This window comes from Cucumis melo, chromosome 10 (assembly GCF_025177605.1).
Source record: "Cucumis melo cultivar AY chromosome 10, USDA_Cmelo_AY_1.0, whole genome shotgun sequence".
Lineage (NCBI taxonomy): Eukaryota > Viridiplantae > Streptophyta > Magnoliopsida > Cucurbitales > Cucurbitaceae > Cucumis > Cucumis melo.
In genome coordinates this window covers 10,201,168-10,220,799 of record NC_066866.1, presented here as the reverse complement: position 1 = coordinate 10,220,799, position 19,632 = coordinate 10,201,168, and the positions used below count along the sequence as shown (strand labels likewise).

Genomic DNA, 19,632 nt, shown 5'->3' with positions numbered 1-19,632 from the left:
ATTCTGCCGCTTACGGAACCTGCCGGTCAACCCTGCCCTTCAGTTGCAACTCTTCAGGGAATTCCCTCCTCTAGTTGTAAGAGGTCTAACCACCACCACCTTTCAGCCGCAGCTCTCTAGCCAGCCTCCTTCCTTAGATGCACAGGATGCACGCATGTTGCGACACCACCCAACAACAACCCAACCGCAACCGGACCTTGAACATGCTATTGCTGCTTTTGCACTTGCTGCCGCTCAATCACCTCCAGCCGTAGACCAATGTCCAGCTGTGCCACCCACTGTTTCAGCTGCAAATCTTAACTCTCATCCCGAGGTTAGAAATCCTCACATCCCCTCAACTTTGAGGTTGGTGAGCCTTCGACACAATCAAATCCTCACGTACAGGCTTCCTCTCCGGCCCAGCAACAATTGGACATGCTCGACAACAAATCGCGACAATTGAGGCGACATTAGGAGCCACTTCCACCGACCATAGTCCTGGCCTTCATATAGTCCCATCGATACATTCTGAGAATCTGGTAACCTCGTTCGCCTCTTTATCTTCTTCCTATTTGTCTAATATAGTGACATAGTCTATAGAATATTTTTCAGGGAAAAAGTTGAATGGCCAAAACTATTTTTCGTGGTCCCAATCTATCAAAATGATTCTTGAAGGGCGCCACAAGTTTAGCTTTCTAACAAGCAAGATACCTCGTCCTCACGGGGAGACCCATAGGAATAGTACTGGAAAGGGGAAGATTCTCTTATTCGGTCCACATTGACCAATAGTATGGAACAACAGATCAGTAAGCCTTTTCTGTATCTTGCAACTACTAAGGATATTTGGGACACGAATCAGAAATTGTATTCCAAGCATCATTATGCCTCTCGTTTAGACACTCTGCAAAAGCAAGTTCATGAATGCAAACAGGGGACAATGGATGTGACATCCTTTTTTAACACACTTATCTGGCTGGAAATAGACCTATATAGAGAAATTGTTTGGAATTGTCCCAGCGATGGCATACAGTACTTCAGGATTGTGGGATACAAATGGGTGTTTACACTCAAGTACAGAGCAAATAATACCTTTGAGACATAAGACTAGGTTAGTTGCAAAAGGGTTCACTTAAACTTATGAGGTTGACTATTTTGAGACATTTTCTCCTGTTGCAAAGTTAAGCACTGTTAGAGTCTTGCGGTCAGTTGCTGTGAATAAAGACTGACCCCGTATCAACTTGATGTTAAGAATGCGTTCCTGGATGGAGTTTTAGAAGAGGAAGTGTACTCGAGTCCTCTACTAGGATTTGAAGCTCAGTTTGATAATTAGGTTTGCAAGCTTCGAAAGTCTTTGTACGGGTTGAAACAGTTACCAAGAACTTGGTTTGACATATTTACTACTTTTGTCAAGTCTCAGGGGCACAATCAGGGCCACTTCAATCACACTTTGTTCACAAAAGTCTCCAAGACTGGGAAAATTGCAGTATTGATTGTCTTTGTCGATGACATCGTGCTATTTGGGGATGAGGTCATTGAGATCATCCAACTAAAGAAGAAGATGAGGGAGTTTGAAATTAAAGACTTGGGGAACTTGAAGTACTTCCTTGGGATGGAGGTTGCTAGATTCAAAGAAGGCATCTTCGTGTCCCACAGAAAGTACACTCTTGATTTATTAGTTGAAACAGGTATGACAGGATGTCGTTTTCCTGATACGCTCATTGAGTTCAATGCCAAACTCAGAAATTTAGGTAACAGAATTCCTGTTGATAAAGAAAAATATCAATGTGTGGTGGAAAAGTTGATTTACTTATCTTACACTAGGCCTAACATCTCTTATGCTGTGAGCATCGCTAGCCAGTTCATGCAGGCTTCTTATGAAAACCACGTGGAGGTAGCTAACAAAATTCTAAGGTATTTAAAAGAAACTTTTGGTAAAGGGTTGAGGTTTAAGAAGATTGAGAGAAGGTGTATTGAGGCCTATACTGATTTTGATCGGGCAAGGTCTATGGTTGATAGAAAATTCACCTTGGGATACTGCACCTTCGTGTGAGGCAATCTTGTTGCTTGAAGAAGTAAGAAGCAAGGAGTTGTGGCTAGAAGCAGCGTTGAAGCTGAATACAGGGCTATGAGTTTGGGAATCTGTGAGAAAATCTGGCTTCGGTTGTCTGATTTTCATTAGGACTATGAGGTGTCTATGAAACTATTTTGCGATAAGAAGGCAGTTATTAGCATTGCCAATAACCCGGTCCAATATGACCAAACTAAACACGTGGAGATTGATAGACACTTTATCAAAGAGAGGCTGGACAATGGTGACACCTGCATCCTTTACATACCCTCGAGCCAATAGATTGTTGATATACTCACTAAGGGGCTCCTCAGACAAAGCTTTGATTCATGTGTTAGCAAGTTGGATCTTTTCGACATTTATGTCCCAACTTGAAGGGGAGTGTTAGAAATAGTGTGTTTCGGTCATGTTGAACTCTTGGGTAGTTGTGTAATTTACTTTGCGCTAATTTTATTCTTTAATAAGTCTCGTGTTGCCTACAAATATTTCCCCCTTGTACCTTTATTTCAAAAAATTATTAGAAACATCTATATCGTGGTTTTTCTCCTTGTACAAGGGATTCCACCTTGACCTTATGTTCTTTCTTCGTCTTTACTTTCAATAATATATATATTTTAAATTGCAATGTTTTATCTCTTTGTGTGTATACTATTATTTTTATGATTTTGTTCTCTTCTTGCGTTGACTTTTTGTGAAAATTATTAACTAGGTCTTTTTGGCGACGGACGATGATGCTTCTCCTATTATATGTTTTCTTCATAAAGAACAAAAGAAATTGTTTTGTATAAGGCTTCAAAGTGCTGAAATAAATAATGAGATTCTCTTTGACGTTAAACCTGACATGAGTTGGAGCATATCGGCCGTTGCGGCTGCATCTGTGCGTGTAACACGTCCAAGGTAGAGTAATTACTCTTTTTTGTTTATTTTTCCTTTAACAATTGGCATTACCACTATGTGAAGATAAGCTTCATCTCGTTTCTTCCCTTTTCAGAGTTATGGTGGGCCTTCTACCTTATTCAGACATCATAACTTTGGCCCCAGACAGTACTCTTTTTCTTTATGTAAGTTCTACTAGTGCTTATTTTAGTGAATGGTTGGGACCCTTTTCCCCTCCTCTCTCCTTTCTGTTACATCCTTTGATTTAGTTGAAGCAATGTTTTCGATTTTTTAATTGTCTCTACTTGCATCTACGTGTTTTTTTTAATAACAATTTTAGGAAAATCTCTTCCTTCATCCCTACTCATGCTATGTTGTATGTGCGAAGAATTCCTTTTTGGTTAGGTTCTCCATTTCTAAGGTGGAAGCATATTTTTCTTTCCTTTGATGAAAGGAAGGCCATCAACCATCACCACCACCACGCATGTTCTTTTTTTTTTTTTTGAGACTAAGGACAGCCTATTGGAAAATTGGTAGGCAAGAAATGTTGAAAATTTCTTCTAGCTAAGATGAGCATCTTAACTTTTACGTTGGCTGAAAGTTAGAGGCAGGAATGTCATCGTGCTCATTGTAGTGAGCACATCTTAAATTGTTTAGACATTGATAGAATCATAGTGGCAGATCTTGAACTTTAAGTTGAGGGGTTTAAATTCGTATCTATGAACACAATTTCAAACACATGATATATACTTGGGAGATCCAAAACTTCAGGCACAACTTTGTGTAATGACAATTTTGAATGCATAATTTTATAATGATCTTGGATTTTCTTCCGTATCAGTTCCTATATTTTCAAATGTTTAATTTTAGTCTCCGTACTTATATTAAAATTTTTGAACAGTAATGATTGTTAGTTTACTATAGAACTTATTGAACTTTTTCGTAAAAAGGTTCAATTTCTATTAGCATTCCCTTTATAAGTTTTGGAAATATACAACACTATTTTTTTATGAAATTATTATTATTATTATTTGTATTTTCTTGTATGAACATTATTATTGTTATTGTTATTTAACTAACTTCAATAAAAATTAACTTTGAAGTACTAAATTTTAAAATTGATGGAAACCACAGACACTAAAATGGATCGAAACCGAAAGTATAGGGACCAAAACAACATTTTAGCCTTCTTTATAATAGTTTTTTTAGGACATTTTGGTATTAGTTTGTTAACTGTAATCTATGATTGGCTTTTCTACATATATGTGAAAAAAGGATAATGTATCTTAGAATAACAAGTAGATTTTCTTTTCTTTTTATTTACCTAATAGTTTCTTCTTTAAAATAACTGAAAATAAATTAAAATATTTATTTCTTTTGGTTTTCATTTATATTTGATATAAAGAGCAAAACCAATTTATATTTTGGTATTAGATTGTTAACTGTAATTTAAATAAAAAAAATCATAGCTTAATAGCACTATATATTTGCTATTTTCAGTACAAAATCTGATATTATTTGCTATTGTCTCATACTTTTAGAGAGTTCAATTTTAAAAAAAATGGGATACACAATATGAAATTCAAAATTACTTATTTTAAGTAAAAAGGATATTTTGAAATAAATAAAAAACAATCAATTATTTTATAAAGTGTGATAACTAATAGAGGAAAATATTATCCCCATTTAGATGAATTCTCTGTAGCTAAAGTCATTGACATCTAGTCTCTCCCTCATTCACGAGGGGAGGGTTATCGATGTGAAACAGAAAAAAAGGTCTGGAGGGCTGGGGTTGTGTTAGACTTTTATGGGACAAAGAAGAAATTGCAAAAGGCTCATCCTCGGGCTTGAACTCGGGACTTCAATGGTATCAAAATCAGGGAAAGAATGATTTGGCCGATTAAGTGGAATGGGAACTTATCTTGAAAAAGAAAAAACAATTCACTCATAGTGAACCTTTTTATGCACTTTAATCGTTTAAAAGTAGTCTTCCCTCCTGGTTCCTCCTTTCATGTTGAGGAATTAGTAGGTGATTCCCCCAGGTTTATGGGGATTGAGTCAGATGTTGCAATCACTTCGTGTTGAAATTTTGATTCCGTTAATGCTAGTTATTTCTTCTTAATCTAAAAGAAAGGGTTTGGTATTCAGTTTTTTCAGCATTTAAAACCTTTTGTCAACAATAATACGAGTTTTACTTAAAAGCTAAATGGAGAAATGATCATCCTTATATGTACTTCTTTTTCTTAATAAGAAATTTTCTGGCCACAGAAACTAGTAAAATACTTTTTCATGTATCGTTTTTTTCCCTCAAATTTATCTTAGCTTCTGATAATCTTTTGCCCATCCCATCTTTCTCTTTTCTCTTTGTGGATCTCTCTCTCTGGAAATGGAAACAAGACTTTTTCATTGAATAAATGAAATAAGTTTATTTTCTTTTTGTGGATTTCTTATTTTCTTGTGGGTTAAAGTTTGCATTGAAGTGAAGCTCAAACCAAATATGTTGCAATATGCAGTCAGGGAAGCAATGCTTGTGCCGTTACGCACTACCTTCTTCATGCAAAGGACTGTTAACACACATTTCAGAGCTTCCTGATACAGCAACTTTTTCCCACGACTCTAAAATAATTGGGTTGACTGATGCTGTTGAGGAGCGTCTCAACATAATAACAAACAATGGTCAGGTAGGCTGCTATGTTTTCAACCGTTCATTTTCTTGTCATCTCCTTATCCCATTTCTTTGGGGACTTTTTGACTTTACAAATCTATAATTTTGTTTTCCAGATATTTAGGTGTTCATTACGCAGAAGTCCTCTGTCCTTGTTGGTCAGTGATTGCATTACAGCATTGGCCGAGGGGCTTACTACTTCCCTTTACAACCATTTTTTTGGTCTTCTTTGGGAAGATGGAGAATCTTCCAGTTCAGCAGGGGGCAACTCTATTTTAACCACAGAATGGGACTCCTTTTGCAGTGTTATTATGCAAATATGCAAGAAGTATAATGGTCTTCAGAAAGATCGTTCAAATTTGAAGCCACACACATCATGGGAGTTTCTTGTGAGCAGCAAATTTCACAAGAACTTTGGGGAGCGTAATTTTATTGATGGGACATGGCATGAAACGTCAAGTGATACACACAAATTGGAGCGTTCTTACAAAACTCTAGACACTACTCAGAGTTCAGAAAAGTCATTTTACTCTCAGTTATTGGCAGATAGTCTTAATTGTTTGCATGCAGTGTATGAGAATTTGAAACTGGAGAAGCTTCGCAAACGGTAACTCTTTTCTTGGGTGAATGTTGCTTCTTTTATGACTCTATGCCTCTTGTCTGTCTATTTGAGCTTCTCCTTAATTTAATATTTAAACAACCTGCTATCCAGTTAACGAGAGGGAGTCACTCCCGCAAAGTTTTATTCATACATTCTGGTGCATGACTTGCAGCTTCTCGTTTCAAAACTATAAACACAAAGAACTAGGTTTTGTCATTTGTGTGATTTCTTAGGGCCTGTTTGGTAGAAAATCTAAAAACAGAAATTTGAAAACGAGGAATTTAATGAAAACAAAGTTGTATTTTATGTTTTAGATATGTGTTTAGTGGCAGATTCAAAAATTGGATTTTGGATTTAAAAAAATGTTTAAATATGTTTCATACTATATATTTATAAATCATAAAACTAGTCTTACTTATCCACTAAGGTTTAGTTGACGATAAAGTTAGTATCAATTTATTATGAATATAATTTATGTTTAAAAAATAAAAAATTGTTTGGAGAAAGTTAGAGTTTATACTATAGTTTGATAAAACCTCGTATATAGTCTTTATGATTTGACAATAGTCCCTACGAGTGTGACATTTTCTATGATTTTATCAAACCAAAAGGACTAAATTCTATTTATAAACCATAGAGACTAAACTCCATATTTTTAAAACCATAGGGACCAAATTTGTAATTTAACCTAAAATTTAAATAATTATTATTTTGTTTTGTTTTTGAAATGGAGACAAACTTCTTTATTAAAAATAAAACTCAAAAGTACAATAGAGTTAAAGAATGAGTGTAATAAAGAAGCTTAAAGAACAATAAGTGGGGGATCAAGAGGTGCACCTAGGCATCTCAACTAGGTTGACACCCTTTAGCTTCAAAACATCATATCCCTATTTAAACAAGAATAACAAACAAGAATAGCAAACAAGAATAGGCCTCTGCTTTAACCAGTTTTTCTGCATAAATGAGGACTGGTTTTCATTTGCTCTATGCTGCTAATCTGTTTTTTATGTTTTGTATGGAAAAATTAGATTATTTTATTTGGGGCTTGTGGCTTTTATGCTGTCCCTGTATTAGCTAATATGAGCTTAAAGTAAGAATTTTCTTTTATTTCCGCTTGATGGATATGATGAGGTTGAGGGCGCTAAGTGGGTGTCAATCTAGTTAGTGGGCCTGCTGATTGTCACGAGCATGCTTGTCCAAGGCATTGCTTGCCCATGGCCGCATGCCCGAACATCCTGAAACCACCATATCTTTATGTTTTGTACTTAGTTTAGCTTATTGCTTTCATTTAGTTGTTGCCGAGCTAGAGTGTGACGTTTCAGCATTTTCATATGCAAACTTGTCAAAGCTAAAATTGTTAAAAATGTACTATAGGGGAGACATAGTAGTTGAATCCCCGACCAAGCCTTGTTGTACTCTTTGCAATCTAAGCTTTCTTTCCAATTGACAGTCTTCAATGCTTTCTTTAACGATGTTTTCAATGAATTTCTCTCTCACATTTTATAAAACCATTTTCTCTCAAAACGTGAAAGAATGCTACATTGTACCGCGAGTTTGTTTAGACGGTTGACTTGTTCACCGAGTTAGAACAAGTGCCGCATAATCATCGTCCCATACTTGAAGAGTTGCGATTGTGACACTAAGATTGATGCATTTGAGTACAAGCTAGCCTCATGCATTCGAGTACAATTGATGCATCAATGCGCAACATAATTAGGGAGTTCATTCATAAGGATCCCTCTGCCCAAGCTGTAAGTCGCTCTAGCCAAAGCCGGCAAAACCAGACAGTTTTGGGTTGAAGAAGACTTGTTGTTGACAAAGGGAAACATGCTATATGTTCCGAGATTAGGGGACTTGAGGAAAAAGTTACTGCATGAGTCTCAGGACACGCTGTGGGCAGGCCATCTTGGGTGGTAGAGGACGTATGCGCCATTGAAGAAAGGCTACTTCTGGCCTAACATGCGAGACGACGTCATGCAGTATACAAAGAGTGCCTCATCTACTAACAAGATAAGGTCGAGAAAGCGAAAGTTGCTGGGCTTCTCAAACCTTTGCCCGTTCTGCGAGACCGCGGGAGAGTCTCTATGGACTTCATTATACATCTTTCGAAAGTGGGTGACTTTGGGACCATCCTAGTTATCATTGATCAGTTCTCGAAGTACGCCACTTTCGTTCCCACTACGAAGCTTTGTTCTGCCGAGTTGACTGCACAACTATTCTTTAAGCATGTCGTGAAGTTGTGGGGAGTCTCGACGAGCATTGTAAGCGACCACGGTGGTAGATTCATCGGTACCTTCTGGACCAAGTTATTTGCTTTCTTGGGGACGATCCTGAACATATTCTCAAGCTACCGCCCTCAGACTGATGGCCAGACAGAACGCTTCAATTGTATGCTCGAAGAATATTTTGCGCCATTTTGTCGATGCAAGACAGAAGAATTGGGTCAAGTTACTGGATATGGCTCAATTTTGTTTTAATGCTCAAATCGGCTCGTCAACAGATAAGAGTCCCTTTGAAATTGTGAGTGGAAGATAACCCTTGCTACAACATATTGTTGACCGTCCTTATGCAGGGAAGAATCTGCAAGCTCACAACTTCACGAAAGAATGGAAGCAGACTACAGACATTGCTTGAGTTTACTTAGAGAAAGCCTCAAAGCGTATGAAGAAGTGGTCTGATAAGAAGTGGAAGCCTCTCGAGTTTCGTGCAGGAGATCAAGTCCTCGTCAAACTGAAAGCGGAACTGATTCGACTTAGAGGATATAAAGACTAACGCCTCGTTAGGAAATATGATGGGCCTGTGGAAGTTCTCAAGAAGATAGGGAATGCATCATGTAGGGTGACATTGCTTGCATGGATGAAAATCCTTCCATAGTTCATGTAAGCAACTTAAAACCGTACCATCATGACCGGATGACAAGTAACGCAACGACTGTGTTCGACCATCTGTCGACTTGAATCAAAAGGAAGAAAATAAAGAAGTCAAAGAGATCCTTGCTGACAGAGTAAGGAAAGGTAGAAGACCCACAAGGAGAATCCATGAATTCTTGGTCAAGTGGAGAAACCTCCCCGTGGAAGAAACAAGTTGGCAACGTGTCGAAGACCTTGAAGCGTGGAAGCAGAAGATCGAAGAATTCCAACTTCGCCAGTCGACAGGGGGAGAATGTCATGAGCATGCTTGTCTAAGGCGTTGTTTGCCCATGGCCGCATGTCCGAACGTCCTCAAACCACCTTATCTTTATGTTTTGTACTTAGTTTAGCTTATTGCTTTCATTTAGTTGTCGCCGAGCTAGAGCGTGACGTTTCGCATTTTCATATGCAAGTTTGTCAAAGCTAAAATTGTTAAAAATGTACTATAGGGGAGACATAGTAGTTGAATCCCCGACCAAGCCTTGTTGTACTCTTTGCAATCTAAGCTTTCCTTGCAATTGACAGTTTTCAATGCTTTCTTTAACGATGTTTTCAATGAATTTCTCTCTCTCTCACGTTTTATAAAACCATTTTCTCTCAAAACGTGAAGGGAGGCCATATCGTACCGCAAGTTTATCCGCGACTTTTGGATTTTAGACGGCTGACTTGTTCACCGAGTTAGAACAAGTGCTGCACAATCGCCCGTCCCGTACTTGAAGAGTTGCGATTGTGACACTAATCCCCCTCCCCCTGCTTATTGTATAACCCTCTTGTACATTGAGCTTTTGTCTACTGATAGTGAGACTCATTTTTTTTTTTTAAACAAGAACAACAAAACCAACTACAATGAAACAAGAATAACAAAACCAAATACATATCCTTATTATTGTTTTGTTTTATTATATAATTTGTAATACATTTTATATTAAAAAAATTAATTGAGTTTATAACATGATATATTGTATTTCTATATGTATTTAATATAATTATACTTTTTAAAATATGAACTTCAAATTCTAGATACAATGAAAACATAAAAAGTTATTTTTAGAATTTGCACGGTTTGGATTACAGAATTTGAAAACAGTTTTCAGAAACATAATTCAGATGGCCTGTCAAACGCATATCTGTTGAACTTGATGAGTTTGAAAATATCAAACAGAATTCAAATTCTCTACCAAACAAGCTTTTAGTTTTTCGCATGAGAAATGAAGCGTTTATTGAGAATAATAAAAATAACTACAAGGATTCAAAAGACCACGTGCGCTTATCTAGAACTAAGATTCCTATGAGTTTTTTTTGACAACCAAATGCTATAGGGTTATGTAGTTATCCTATGAAATTAGTTGGGGTGTGTGTGCAATTTGGCTTAACCTTGACCACTCATGATATTCAATTAAAAGTGAAAAAGTTCAATGTTTGTTATTAATAAACTGAATTAATTGCCTATTTCATTCATATCGAAGATGGTGGCTGTCTTCTTTGCTATGCACATAAAACAAAGTTTTTTTCCGCATCCATACAATTCATCATTCTTGCACCAGCTAATGAAGTTAGGGTTTTGTACTTTTGTTCTTTTAGAGAATTCCAGTTGCAGTTTTATTGGGACCTTTTATATGCATGAGTCAAATTCTTTTTAGTTCCATGCATTTGTTCTACTTCATTCTTACCTAATTATTTCTTTCCCAGGGATTTGGAACTTCTGTCAACTTTGTTATGTGATATCTCATGGTTTCTCGGTCAGCAAGGCTATTTGGATCATTACATTCGCGATTTCCCTTGCCTCGCTAAACAAGTTGGAGGCTGCATATCCACAAATTCTCAGAAAAAACCTCCTAGTTTATTCAGATGGCTGGAGAATTGTTTGCTACATGGTCATGGTTCTGCTAATTTAATTGACCTGCCACCTTTAATTCTCAATGAGGAAAGTTCTGTGGTAGGGTGGGGAAGGAAGATAGTCGTGTTCTATAGTTTGCTAGCTGGTTCAAAGCAGACAGGGAGGAAACTTTCTACTGGTGTTTATTGTAATATTGCAAGGGGATCACATAACACAAATGAGGAGCTCGTGGTTCTAGCAATGGTTGGGGAGGCATTTGGGCAGCAGCAGCTGGACCTATTGCCTTCCGGTGTATCTCTTCCCTTGAGACATGTAAGTTCTTCAATAGTTGCAGCTTCCTTTAATTGCTCGGTTTCAACGTGTTAGGCCTCCTGTTAACACACTTATGTTAGGAAGGGTAGTAGGGGAAATTCACCCACTTAATGGGTATTGTTGTTTTGTGGTCTTAGGTCAACGAGTGAGTTAATATAAAAATGTATTTTGTGTATTGTTAGGGATACTTTTGGGGTTATTTTGGTTTTAGCCAAACTGAATGAGAGAACCACTCTCTCGGAAGGTGGAGTGATATTGTAATATCCCATAATAATATCAGTCTACAATCCTCTCATTGAGGTCTTTACACAATGATGCAGTGAGTGCATAATGTATTAACCGAAATGGCATATAATGCTGTCAATGGGCTTTTAATTTTTTTCATGTAAGCACGTATTTATTCTAGGTAACAAATGAAAGATGAATTTCTTTTGGCATTATTTTTTAAAAATGTTTTTAAGGTATTTAGTGTAGTGTGAACCCTATATCCTCTTGTCTCTATTGAAAAGAATTGAGTTCTGTCCCCAATTGGTTCTTTTATTCACTTCTATCACAGTATTTTACTTACCCGAACTTCTTGCTTTTAAATTTCATAGGCATTGGATAAGTGCCGGGAATCTCCCCCAAATGATTGGCCTGCTGCTGCTTATGCACTTCTTGGTCGGGAAGATTTGGCCATGTCCAGTTTGGCGTCTTCTTGCAAACATAAGGAATTTGAGACACAAACAAATATGAATTTAATTTCTATGTCCACTCCATATATGCTGCATCTGCATCCCGTAACAATTCCTTCAGCAGTCTGTGATACAACAGGATTGGATGCAGCCAAGATTGAGGATGCAGATTCTATTGAAGGATCTACAACCGATGGTATGGAGCATATTTTTAACTCTAGTACGCAGTTGCAATATGGTCGGGACCTAAGATTAAATGAGGTATGTGTTATAGTCTCTGATGTTGGATGCATTATGTATATATTTGATACGAAACTAGGAGTTGTATTTGTATTGATGAGGAAAACACTGTAAAGAGATGAGCTTATACAAGAGCTCCCCAATTTGTTCGAAGCAAAGTAAAAGGATAATTACAATTTACAAAATGATTTTGATATGAGAGCCCACAGAGTGGTAAAGTAGTTAACATCTTTCCTAAATTGACCAAAGGAGTGCTCTATGCCACAAAAACAATGCCTTTTTTTTTTGAGCCAGATAGTCCGACAAATAGCAGCGGTCGAAAGGAGCTTCTTTCTAATCTGAATGAGAAAAAGAGCAGGAGAAGTTCTGGAACAGGGCAGTCTTACTCTGTGTTGGACTCAAAGAATATTGAAATCTTTAATAGAAGGAAGAACAATTGCTTAGGAGTTAGGATCTGATGGCCACTTAATGCCTATTGATGCAATAATGTTTGTGTTATTTTTCTTGTGCTAACATCATTCTGCATATTTGTTTGCCAACAATTCCGTTGACTTGTTGGATTGGACCTTTCTAGGCATTGGAATAATATTCCAATATCACGATCTCTTCTTAGATTTTTATGGCTGTTCTTCCTTCTAGGTTAGAAGACTTCTGTGCTCCGCAAGGCCTGTGGCAATTCAGACATCTGTTAACCCTAGTGCTTCTGATCAGGACCTGCAACAGGTAATTTTTTGTTTGACAATTGTTCTCTTCTTTTAAATCATAGAACTCTGAATTAGGTGTAATGGAAAATGATAATTCAAGAGCGAAAGTAACCATTTACTAGATCAGTTGTCTTTCATTAAAGTTTTAAACTCTACTTGTCTAGGTATCACGGGGTTAAAATTCAAATACAAAACTTTTACCTTTATATAATGACAAATTCAAATATAAAATTAATCGTCATTGTGCGGCCCAAGAGGTTACTCATAATGATGAATATATATGTATGTGTGATTCCAATGCTTGAATTTACAATTGAGTACTCATAATGAATTATTTTACATGGTGTCAAAACCTTCTCTAAGATTTTTTTAGGCAGTTTAGGTTTTCTCTTCTAAATGAGGCCAGGGTTTTAAAGTTGGGTCATATCTTTTCGCGTTGAAGGATCAACTGTGGGGATATGTCATAACTAATGGACACAGCTTTAGAAACTCAATGGGGAATTTCAAGTATTTTTTCTGTTGATAGTATTAGCTTCTCTTGTCATGATCAGAGAGTTATTTATCTCAGTCAGAGTACACTCGGTATAGTTTTCTCGATTGTGCATGGGTCTTTGTCTATTATACTGAAATTAAAATTAATCGCCATTTGTTAATCCTTAGTTATACTATTCAGCAGTTAATGATCGCTGAACAACTTGTAAATTCTCTTGAAATTTTTACGTTTACCATGATCTTTTTTGTTTTTTATGCATATGATGATGATATCACCAATGTAGGCTCATTTTTGTTCTCCTTTGTTTCTAAAGGCTCAGCTTTGGCAACTTGCACAAAGGACGACTTCCCTTCCCTTTGGCCGTGGTGCATTTACTCTTGCAACCATATATACTCTTTTAACAGAGGTCTTCCCTTTTTCATTATGCATAAGCCTGCTTGGATAGATCTGTTTTAGTAATTTATGAGAAACTAAACATGCATTTTGTAATTTATGTTGTTTAAGGTGCATACTTCTCATAGATCTGTCAAATATTTCTGTAGGCCTTTGTTGTCCCAAAGCTAGTACTGGCAGGGAGGCTGCCTGCACAACAAAATGCAACGGTACGAGTATGATTATCTTGCATCATGTTTTTAGTTTATCTTCTACTTTATACTTCAGGACGATAGTCATTACTCATAAATTGTTAACTTGCATCCGCTACAATCAGCAATTTTTCCTTCTAAGAAGAAATATTTTGTGAGAAGGAAATTTCCTCTTTACCTTATATTTATTTCCACAGGTGTCAGTCGTATGGACATATTTATATTATTTATTTTCCTTTTGATTGGAATATTTTATTGTTAGATGATATAATTAATTTACCTTCGCCCATCAGCTTAAGTTTTTGAGTCAATCAATAATTTAAGATGCTATTAGAATAGGTTGGTTTAGAAAGTCATGTTCAACCGTCTGTGGTGTTGTTTCCTCCTCAATTAATATTGATGTTCATTTGTTGGATCTTTCACATATTTCAAGCCCGCAAGTGAGGAGGAGTATTAGATGATTTAGTTAAATTTACCTTTTGTTAGATACTATATATTAAATTTTCCTTCACCCATCAGCTTAAGCTTTTGGGGCCAATGATTTAAGATAGTATTAGAGCAGTGTGGTCCAGGATGTCTTGTGTTCAAGGCTTTACGTTGTTTCCTCTCCCAACTAATATTCATTTTCACTTGTTGGGTCTTTTTCATATTTCGAGCCCACAAGCGAGGGGAAGTGCTAGATATTATATATTAAATTTGCTGCATTTATCAGCTTAAGCTTTTGGGTCAATGGTGATTTAAGAATCTTCACCCACCAACTTAATCTTAATTGGTGATTTAAGATTTATGAGTATTTTTTTTGTCGATATATGGCTCCATCCTATCCTTTGCAGGTTAATCTGGATCCAAACGTCAGGAATGTTGCAGAGATCAGAACGTGGCCTGAGTTTCACAATGCCGTTGCTGCTGGACTAAGATTGGCCCCTCTCCAGGTTGAAATTAAATCATTAAATCATTTATTTTCTATCTTCCATTGTGTTTCTTATTTTACCTCATTGTGGATTTATTACATGTAACACTTGCTGAGAAATAAGAAATCATGCTTATTAGGTGATTTTTCTCATTTCCACACCTACGTTTATAATTTTATATATTGCTTTCCCTTTGTGAGAATATTAAGTGACAATTTCTTGTATATGCTTGAAATCTGCACATTTTTCTATTCAATAGACGATCTTTATGCCAGTTGGCTGAAGTTCCAAAGATTTTTGGCAGATTTAGCTTTCATATGGTCCGTTTCAATCTCAACAGCGGTAATTTGGGAAAATAAAAAATTTGAAACGAAATATACTTCCCTTGATGGGGCTTTTGGGTGATCAAGAAGGCCCATAGCACATTAGGGAGGGGTGTCCGCCTAAGGTCTGTCCAATATGGCAGAGCTTATGCCATACTTTGTGGCAGTGTGGAACTACGTTCTTGGGACCCCGATTAAATTTGAAATAAAATAATTGTCTGAGGACAAAGAAGAGGGAACAGAGTAAGTTACAACATTACACACTGTTACTCCCCATCCAGTTGAACGATCTTAAAAGAGTTGATGATTGAAGATAGCTTTGATTTTTTTTTTCTCCTCCAAAGTGATTGGAAAAGTGCTTGGAATGAAATCTTGATTGGCTGATTGTAACAGGAACGTAGGCTATAAGCTAAATTACTTAAAAAGATTGTACAAACTCTTCTTCTACTCTTTTCCTTATTCTGTTTTTTGTAAATTGTGATGTTCATACAAATATATATTGTTTTTCCTTGAAAAGTGTTAATAGCAATATTCTTATGAAAAGAATTTAAAGTTTCTAGATCAAGCCTTTGTTATATGCTAATAGTATATCATTGACTCCAACAATTCTTCGACATTATTATTTCCAGGGTAAGATGTCAAGGACGTGGATTATTTATAATAGACCTGAGGAGCCCAATGCTGTTCATGCTGGACTTCTTCTTGCTCTAGGATTACATGGTTATCTGTGTGTTTTAACAATTACTGATATATACCAATACTATGCACCGGTAAGGCATCTTGTGGTTTTTATTTATTTATTTTGTAACGAGAAACTTCTGATTGATATGTCCTATGGTTTATATAATTAAAATTCCTACTGATGCATTAGTCAAACCAATTATCATCTTGAATTGCTCGATCATGTTTGCACCCCAACTCCATCTTTGGATTCCCATCTTTTACTTCTTATAGTTATGCCAACTGCTGTGCTACATTTTATTCATTTATTAAAAATAGGGTATTATGGTCAAATCCTTAATTTATTAGGATTATGATTAGTTTCTTTGGATTATTAGGATTAGAATTATTTTCTTTGGTTTATTAGTGCCAAAATAATATTTTCTTGTATTTCACAAAAAGAGAAGGGTGTTCTTAAATAGAAGAACAACCCTTTATAAGGAAAAATTAAATTTGGCAAATATAATACAACCAACACAATAAATAATAAAAAAAAAAGAAAATAATCAACACTTCCCTTAAGCTGGTTTGAAGATATCAGTCATTGGCAGCTTGTCAATCAATTTGTTGAATTACCACTTTGGAAGACCTTTACTTAACACATCTACAATTTGTTCTGTTGTGGGAAGATAGGATATGCAGATTACTCCCGCATCGATCTTTTCCTTTATAAAGTATTTACCGACTTCAATATGTTTCATCATGTCATGAAGGATTGGATTGTGGGTAATGGAAATTGCTGCCTCGTTATCACAGTAAATGCGTATGGGCATTGTCTGAGTGAATCTCAATTCTTCCGACAATCTTCTTATCCATAAACTCTCACAGATACCATGAGCTAAAGCTCTAAATTGTGCTTCTGCACTACTTCTTGCAACCGCACTCTTTTACTTTTCCAAGTAACAAGATTTTCTCCAACAAAGGAGCAACATTCAGAAGTCGATCTTCTATCAGTCGTGTTACCTACCCAGTCAGCATCAGTATAGATTTCAACATTGAGATGGTCATGTCTTTGAAACAATATGCCTTTTCCTAGAATACCTTTCGAATATCTTAGGATTTATAAATTGTATCAAAGTGAGCTGGCCTAAGAGCATGCATGAACTGACTTACATACCATCTGCAAAAGTGAGGTCGGGATGCGTGTGAGAGAGATATATGAGTCTCCTCACAAGTTGCTGATACTTCTCTCTTTCCTTTATCTCATTCTTGGTTACAGCTTCACAATTTCAGATTCTGCTCAATGGGAGTTACTGCTACTTTCCAACCAAGTAAACCTGTCGCTTTTAGCAGATCAAGAATATACTTCCTTTGGTGCACAAGAATGCCAGTTTTGGACCTGGCAAACACCATGCCTACTGTTGCAGCTTTATCTTGTTTTTTCTCCTGATTTATTTTCTCCTAGAGGAGTTACTTTTTCCTTTGATCTTTCTTTTTATATGTATCTTGTTTATGTATTGCTGCATGTTGTTTCTAAAAACTAAGTACACTGTGTTGGATGAGTTTTATGCCATAATTTCACTTAAATTATCGTTTGTTTTGACCTTGATTATTGCTGAATTTTATAATTTGCTTTGTCAACTTTCTTTTAGCAACATGAAGCCACAACAGTGGGATTGATGCTTGGCTTGGCTGCCTCTTACAGGGGTACAATGCAACCTTCAATATCTAAGGTGTATGCTTAGTTTCAATCAGTGATTCAGATTTTGCTTTAATCTTTTTGTCTGGCCGTCAGTTTTCTTTGCTTCTGCTGAAAGACAATCAAGGCTATAATTTTCATTCTGTAGTTTTAAAAGTAATAACTGCTGAACTACCTGTTTCTATATTCTTCAGTTGTATTATTTTTTTGTACCTAAACCTATATATTACTTGACAAAGTATAACATATTACTGTCTTTCTGTCAGTCTCTTTACGTCCATATACCTTCGCGCCATCCATATTCCTACTCAGAGTTGGAATTGCCAACACTTTTGCAGGTACGCATGTTATTGTCTACAAATATTAACTCACGATCAGTGACTGCATCTCTTTCAATGCCATTGTCTAAAGTTTACTAATCTGTTGTACCTTGATAGACGTGGATAGAAATTAGTAGCTTTGACCATGTATTCTCTTTCCTTTTCCAGTCAGCAGCTCTAATGTCCTTGGGACTTCTTTATGAAGGATCAGCACATCCACAAACAATGCAGATACTTTTGGTATTTTCTGGGATTTCTTTTAAATACGTTATTTCCATTCATTAATTAGAGAGTGTTGTTTTATTCATTAAAAAAAGAAAAGTTCCATTTTATGGTGACTTATTTGCCCTGCGGCTTCACGTGTCTTTCTCTTTTCCTTCTTTTCTTGTTTTTTTAAAGGTGAGGTGAGGGGTTTTATATGTTATACCTAGTTTTATTTTTTTTTCTCTTTTTGATTATATGTATTATAAATAAAGAAAAATCTCAGTGTACTATTTGTTTGTTTGTTTTGCTTTTTTCCTGTTCAATATTTATGGTACAGGGAGAAATAGGCCGACGAAGTGGGGGTGATAATGTTCTTGAACGGGAGGGTTATGCTGTTTCAGCAGGCTTTTCCTTGGGTCTTGTTGCACTGGGTATGATTAATTGTTATTATTAGTTGGACAACTGAAGCTGTCAATGCAAAGTACTAATTTTCATCTGTCAATTGAAGGTCGAGGCAAGGATTCAGTTGGTTTTACAGATTCAATAGTTGATCGATTATTCAACTACATTGGCGGAAAAGAAGTTTGTAATGTAGGGTTTCGTGCACTTGATCTTTTCTTTTGTTATTTGTACTTCTCGTAAACTAAAAAATGAGCAAGGTATTGATTTCATAGTTTATCTGAATCGGTCCCTGCTTTATTTTTTAGCCAGAAATTTCACTTTTCTCTACTGAGGAGCATAACCGTATAATCACACAGGTTTATTCTTACACCCATTGTTCTCTAAAATTATCTTTCACATACATATTGTCAATGAAGTACTTGCATAAGTACTGGGCAAGCAATATGTAATATATATATTTTTTCTTGTTCTCATTTAGATGGTGGATGGAACTGTGGTCAATGTTGATGTCACTGCTCCTGGAGCAACAATTGCTCTTGCACTAATGTTCTTGAAAGTAACTATCCAAAACCAGCTTCTGTTTGGTGATTTGAAACAAGATAAAATAATTTTTATTCCTAAGTTGAATTGAACTTTCTTTCTCCTTTGCTTGTGTATCTGACAGACTGAATCTGTTGCGATTATGTCAAAGCTCTCTATCCCTCAGACAAATTTTGACTTGCAATATGTGAGACCTGACTTTATCATGATTCGTGTCATAGCTAGAAATCTTATAATGTGGAGCAGGTAACAATTTCCAATGAGATTTGCACCAACCAGTAGCCTTTCCATCATTAAGATCATATTTTGATGACATGAACTATTATAGGGTTCATCCATCCAGAAATTGGGTCGAATCTCAGATTCCTGAAATTGTTAAGAATGTAGTCAAGTGCCTCAAGGGTGATGAAAATGATACCGATGAATTGGATGCAGAAGCATTTGTTCAAGCTTATGTCAACATAATAATTGGAGCATGTATTTCTCTTGGTAAGATGTCATTTTTATGGATTTATTATGACTAACAATTTTCACGATTATGTGGATTGTTTAAATCTCACTAAGACTTGTAATATAACTCACATGGAAGTGCACATCTGGGGAGCATCGTATAATTGGACGGAACATGCAT

General features: G+C 36.2%; 1 protein-coding gene across 3 annotated transcripts in view; it reads left to right on the top strand.

Moving 5' to 3' along the window:
* Positions 1 to 19,632, top strand: part of LOC103502874 (anaphase-promoting complex subunit 1) — a 55,139-nt gene that overhangs the window by 14,329 nt on the left and 21,178 nt on the right. For all 3 annotated transcript variants that reach the window (XM_051091374.1, XM_008466998.3, XM_051091375.1), the window contains 20 exons: positions 2,757 to 2,944; positions 3,039 to 3,108; positions 5,437 to 5,604; positions 5,705 to 6,195; positions 10,788 to 11,247; positions 11,844 to 12,182; positions 12,801 to 12,884; positions 13,672 to 13,764; positions 13,901 to 13,960; positions 14,776 to 14,874; positions 15,806 to 15,946; positions 17,489 to 17,569; positions 17,802 to 17,873; positions 18,024 to 18,095; positions 18,397 to 18,490; positions 18,568 to 18,650; positions 18,767 to 18,817; positions 18,940 to 19,017; positions 19,126 to 19,247; positions 19,330 to 19,490. In XM_051091374.1, the coding sequence (XP_050947331.1) occupies positions 2,757 to 2,944; positions 3,039 to 3,108; positions 5,437 to 5,604; positions 5,705 to 6,195; positions 10,788 to 11,247; positions 11,844 to 12,182; positions 12,801 to 12,884; positions 13,672 to 13,764; positions 13,901 to 13,960; positions 14,776 to 14,874; positions 15,806 to 15,946; positions 17,489 to 17,569; positions 17,802 to 17,873; positions 18,024 to 18,095; positions 18,397 to 18,490; positions 18,568 to 18,650; positions 18,767 to 18,817; positions 18,940 to 19,017; positions 19,126 to 19,247; positions 19,330 to 19,490 (3,007 nt within the window). The remainder of the gene's footprint in view (positions 1 to 2,756; positions 2,945 to 3,038; positions 3,109 to 5,436; positions 5,605 to 5,704; positions 6,196 to 10,787; positions 11,248 to 11,843; positions 12,183 to 12,800; positions 12,885 to 13,671; positions 13,765 to 13,900; positions 13,961 to 14,775; positions 14,875 to 15,805; positions 15,947 to 17,488; positions 17,570 to 17,801; positions 17,874 to 18,023; positions 18,096 to 18,396; positions 18,491 to 18,567; positions 18,651 to 18,766; positions 18,818 to 18,939; positions 19,018 to 19,125; positions 19,248 to 19,329; positions 19,491 to 19,632) is intronic.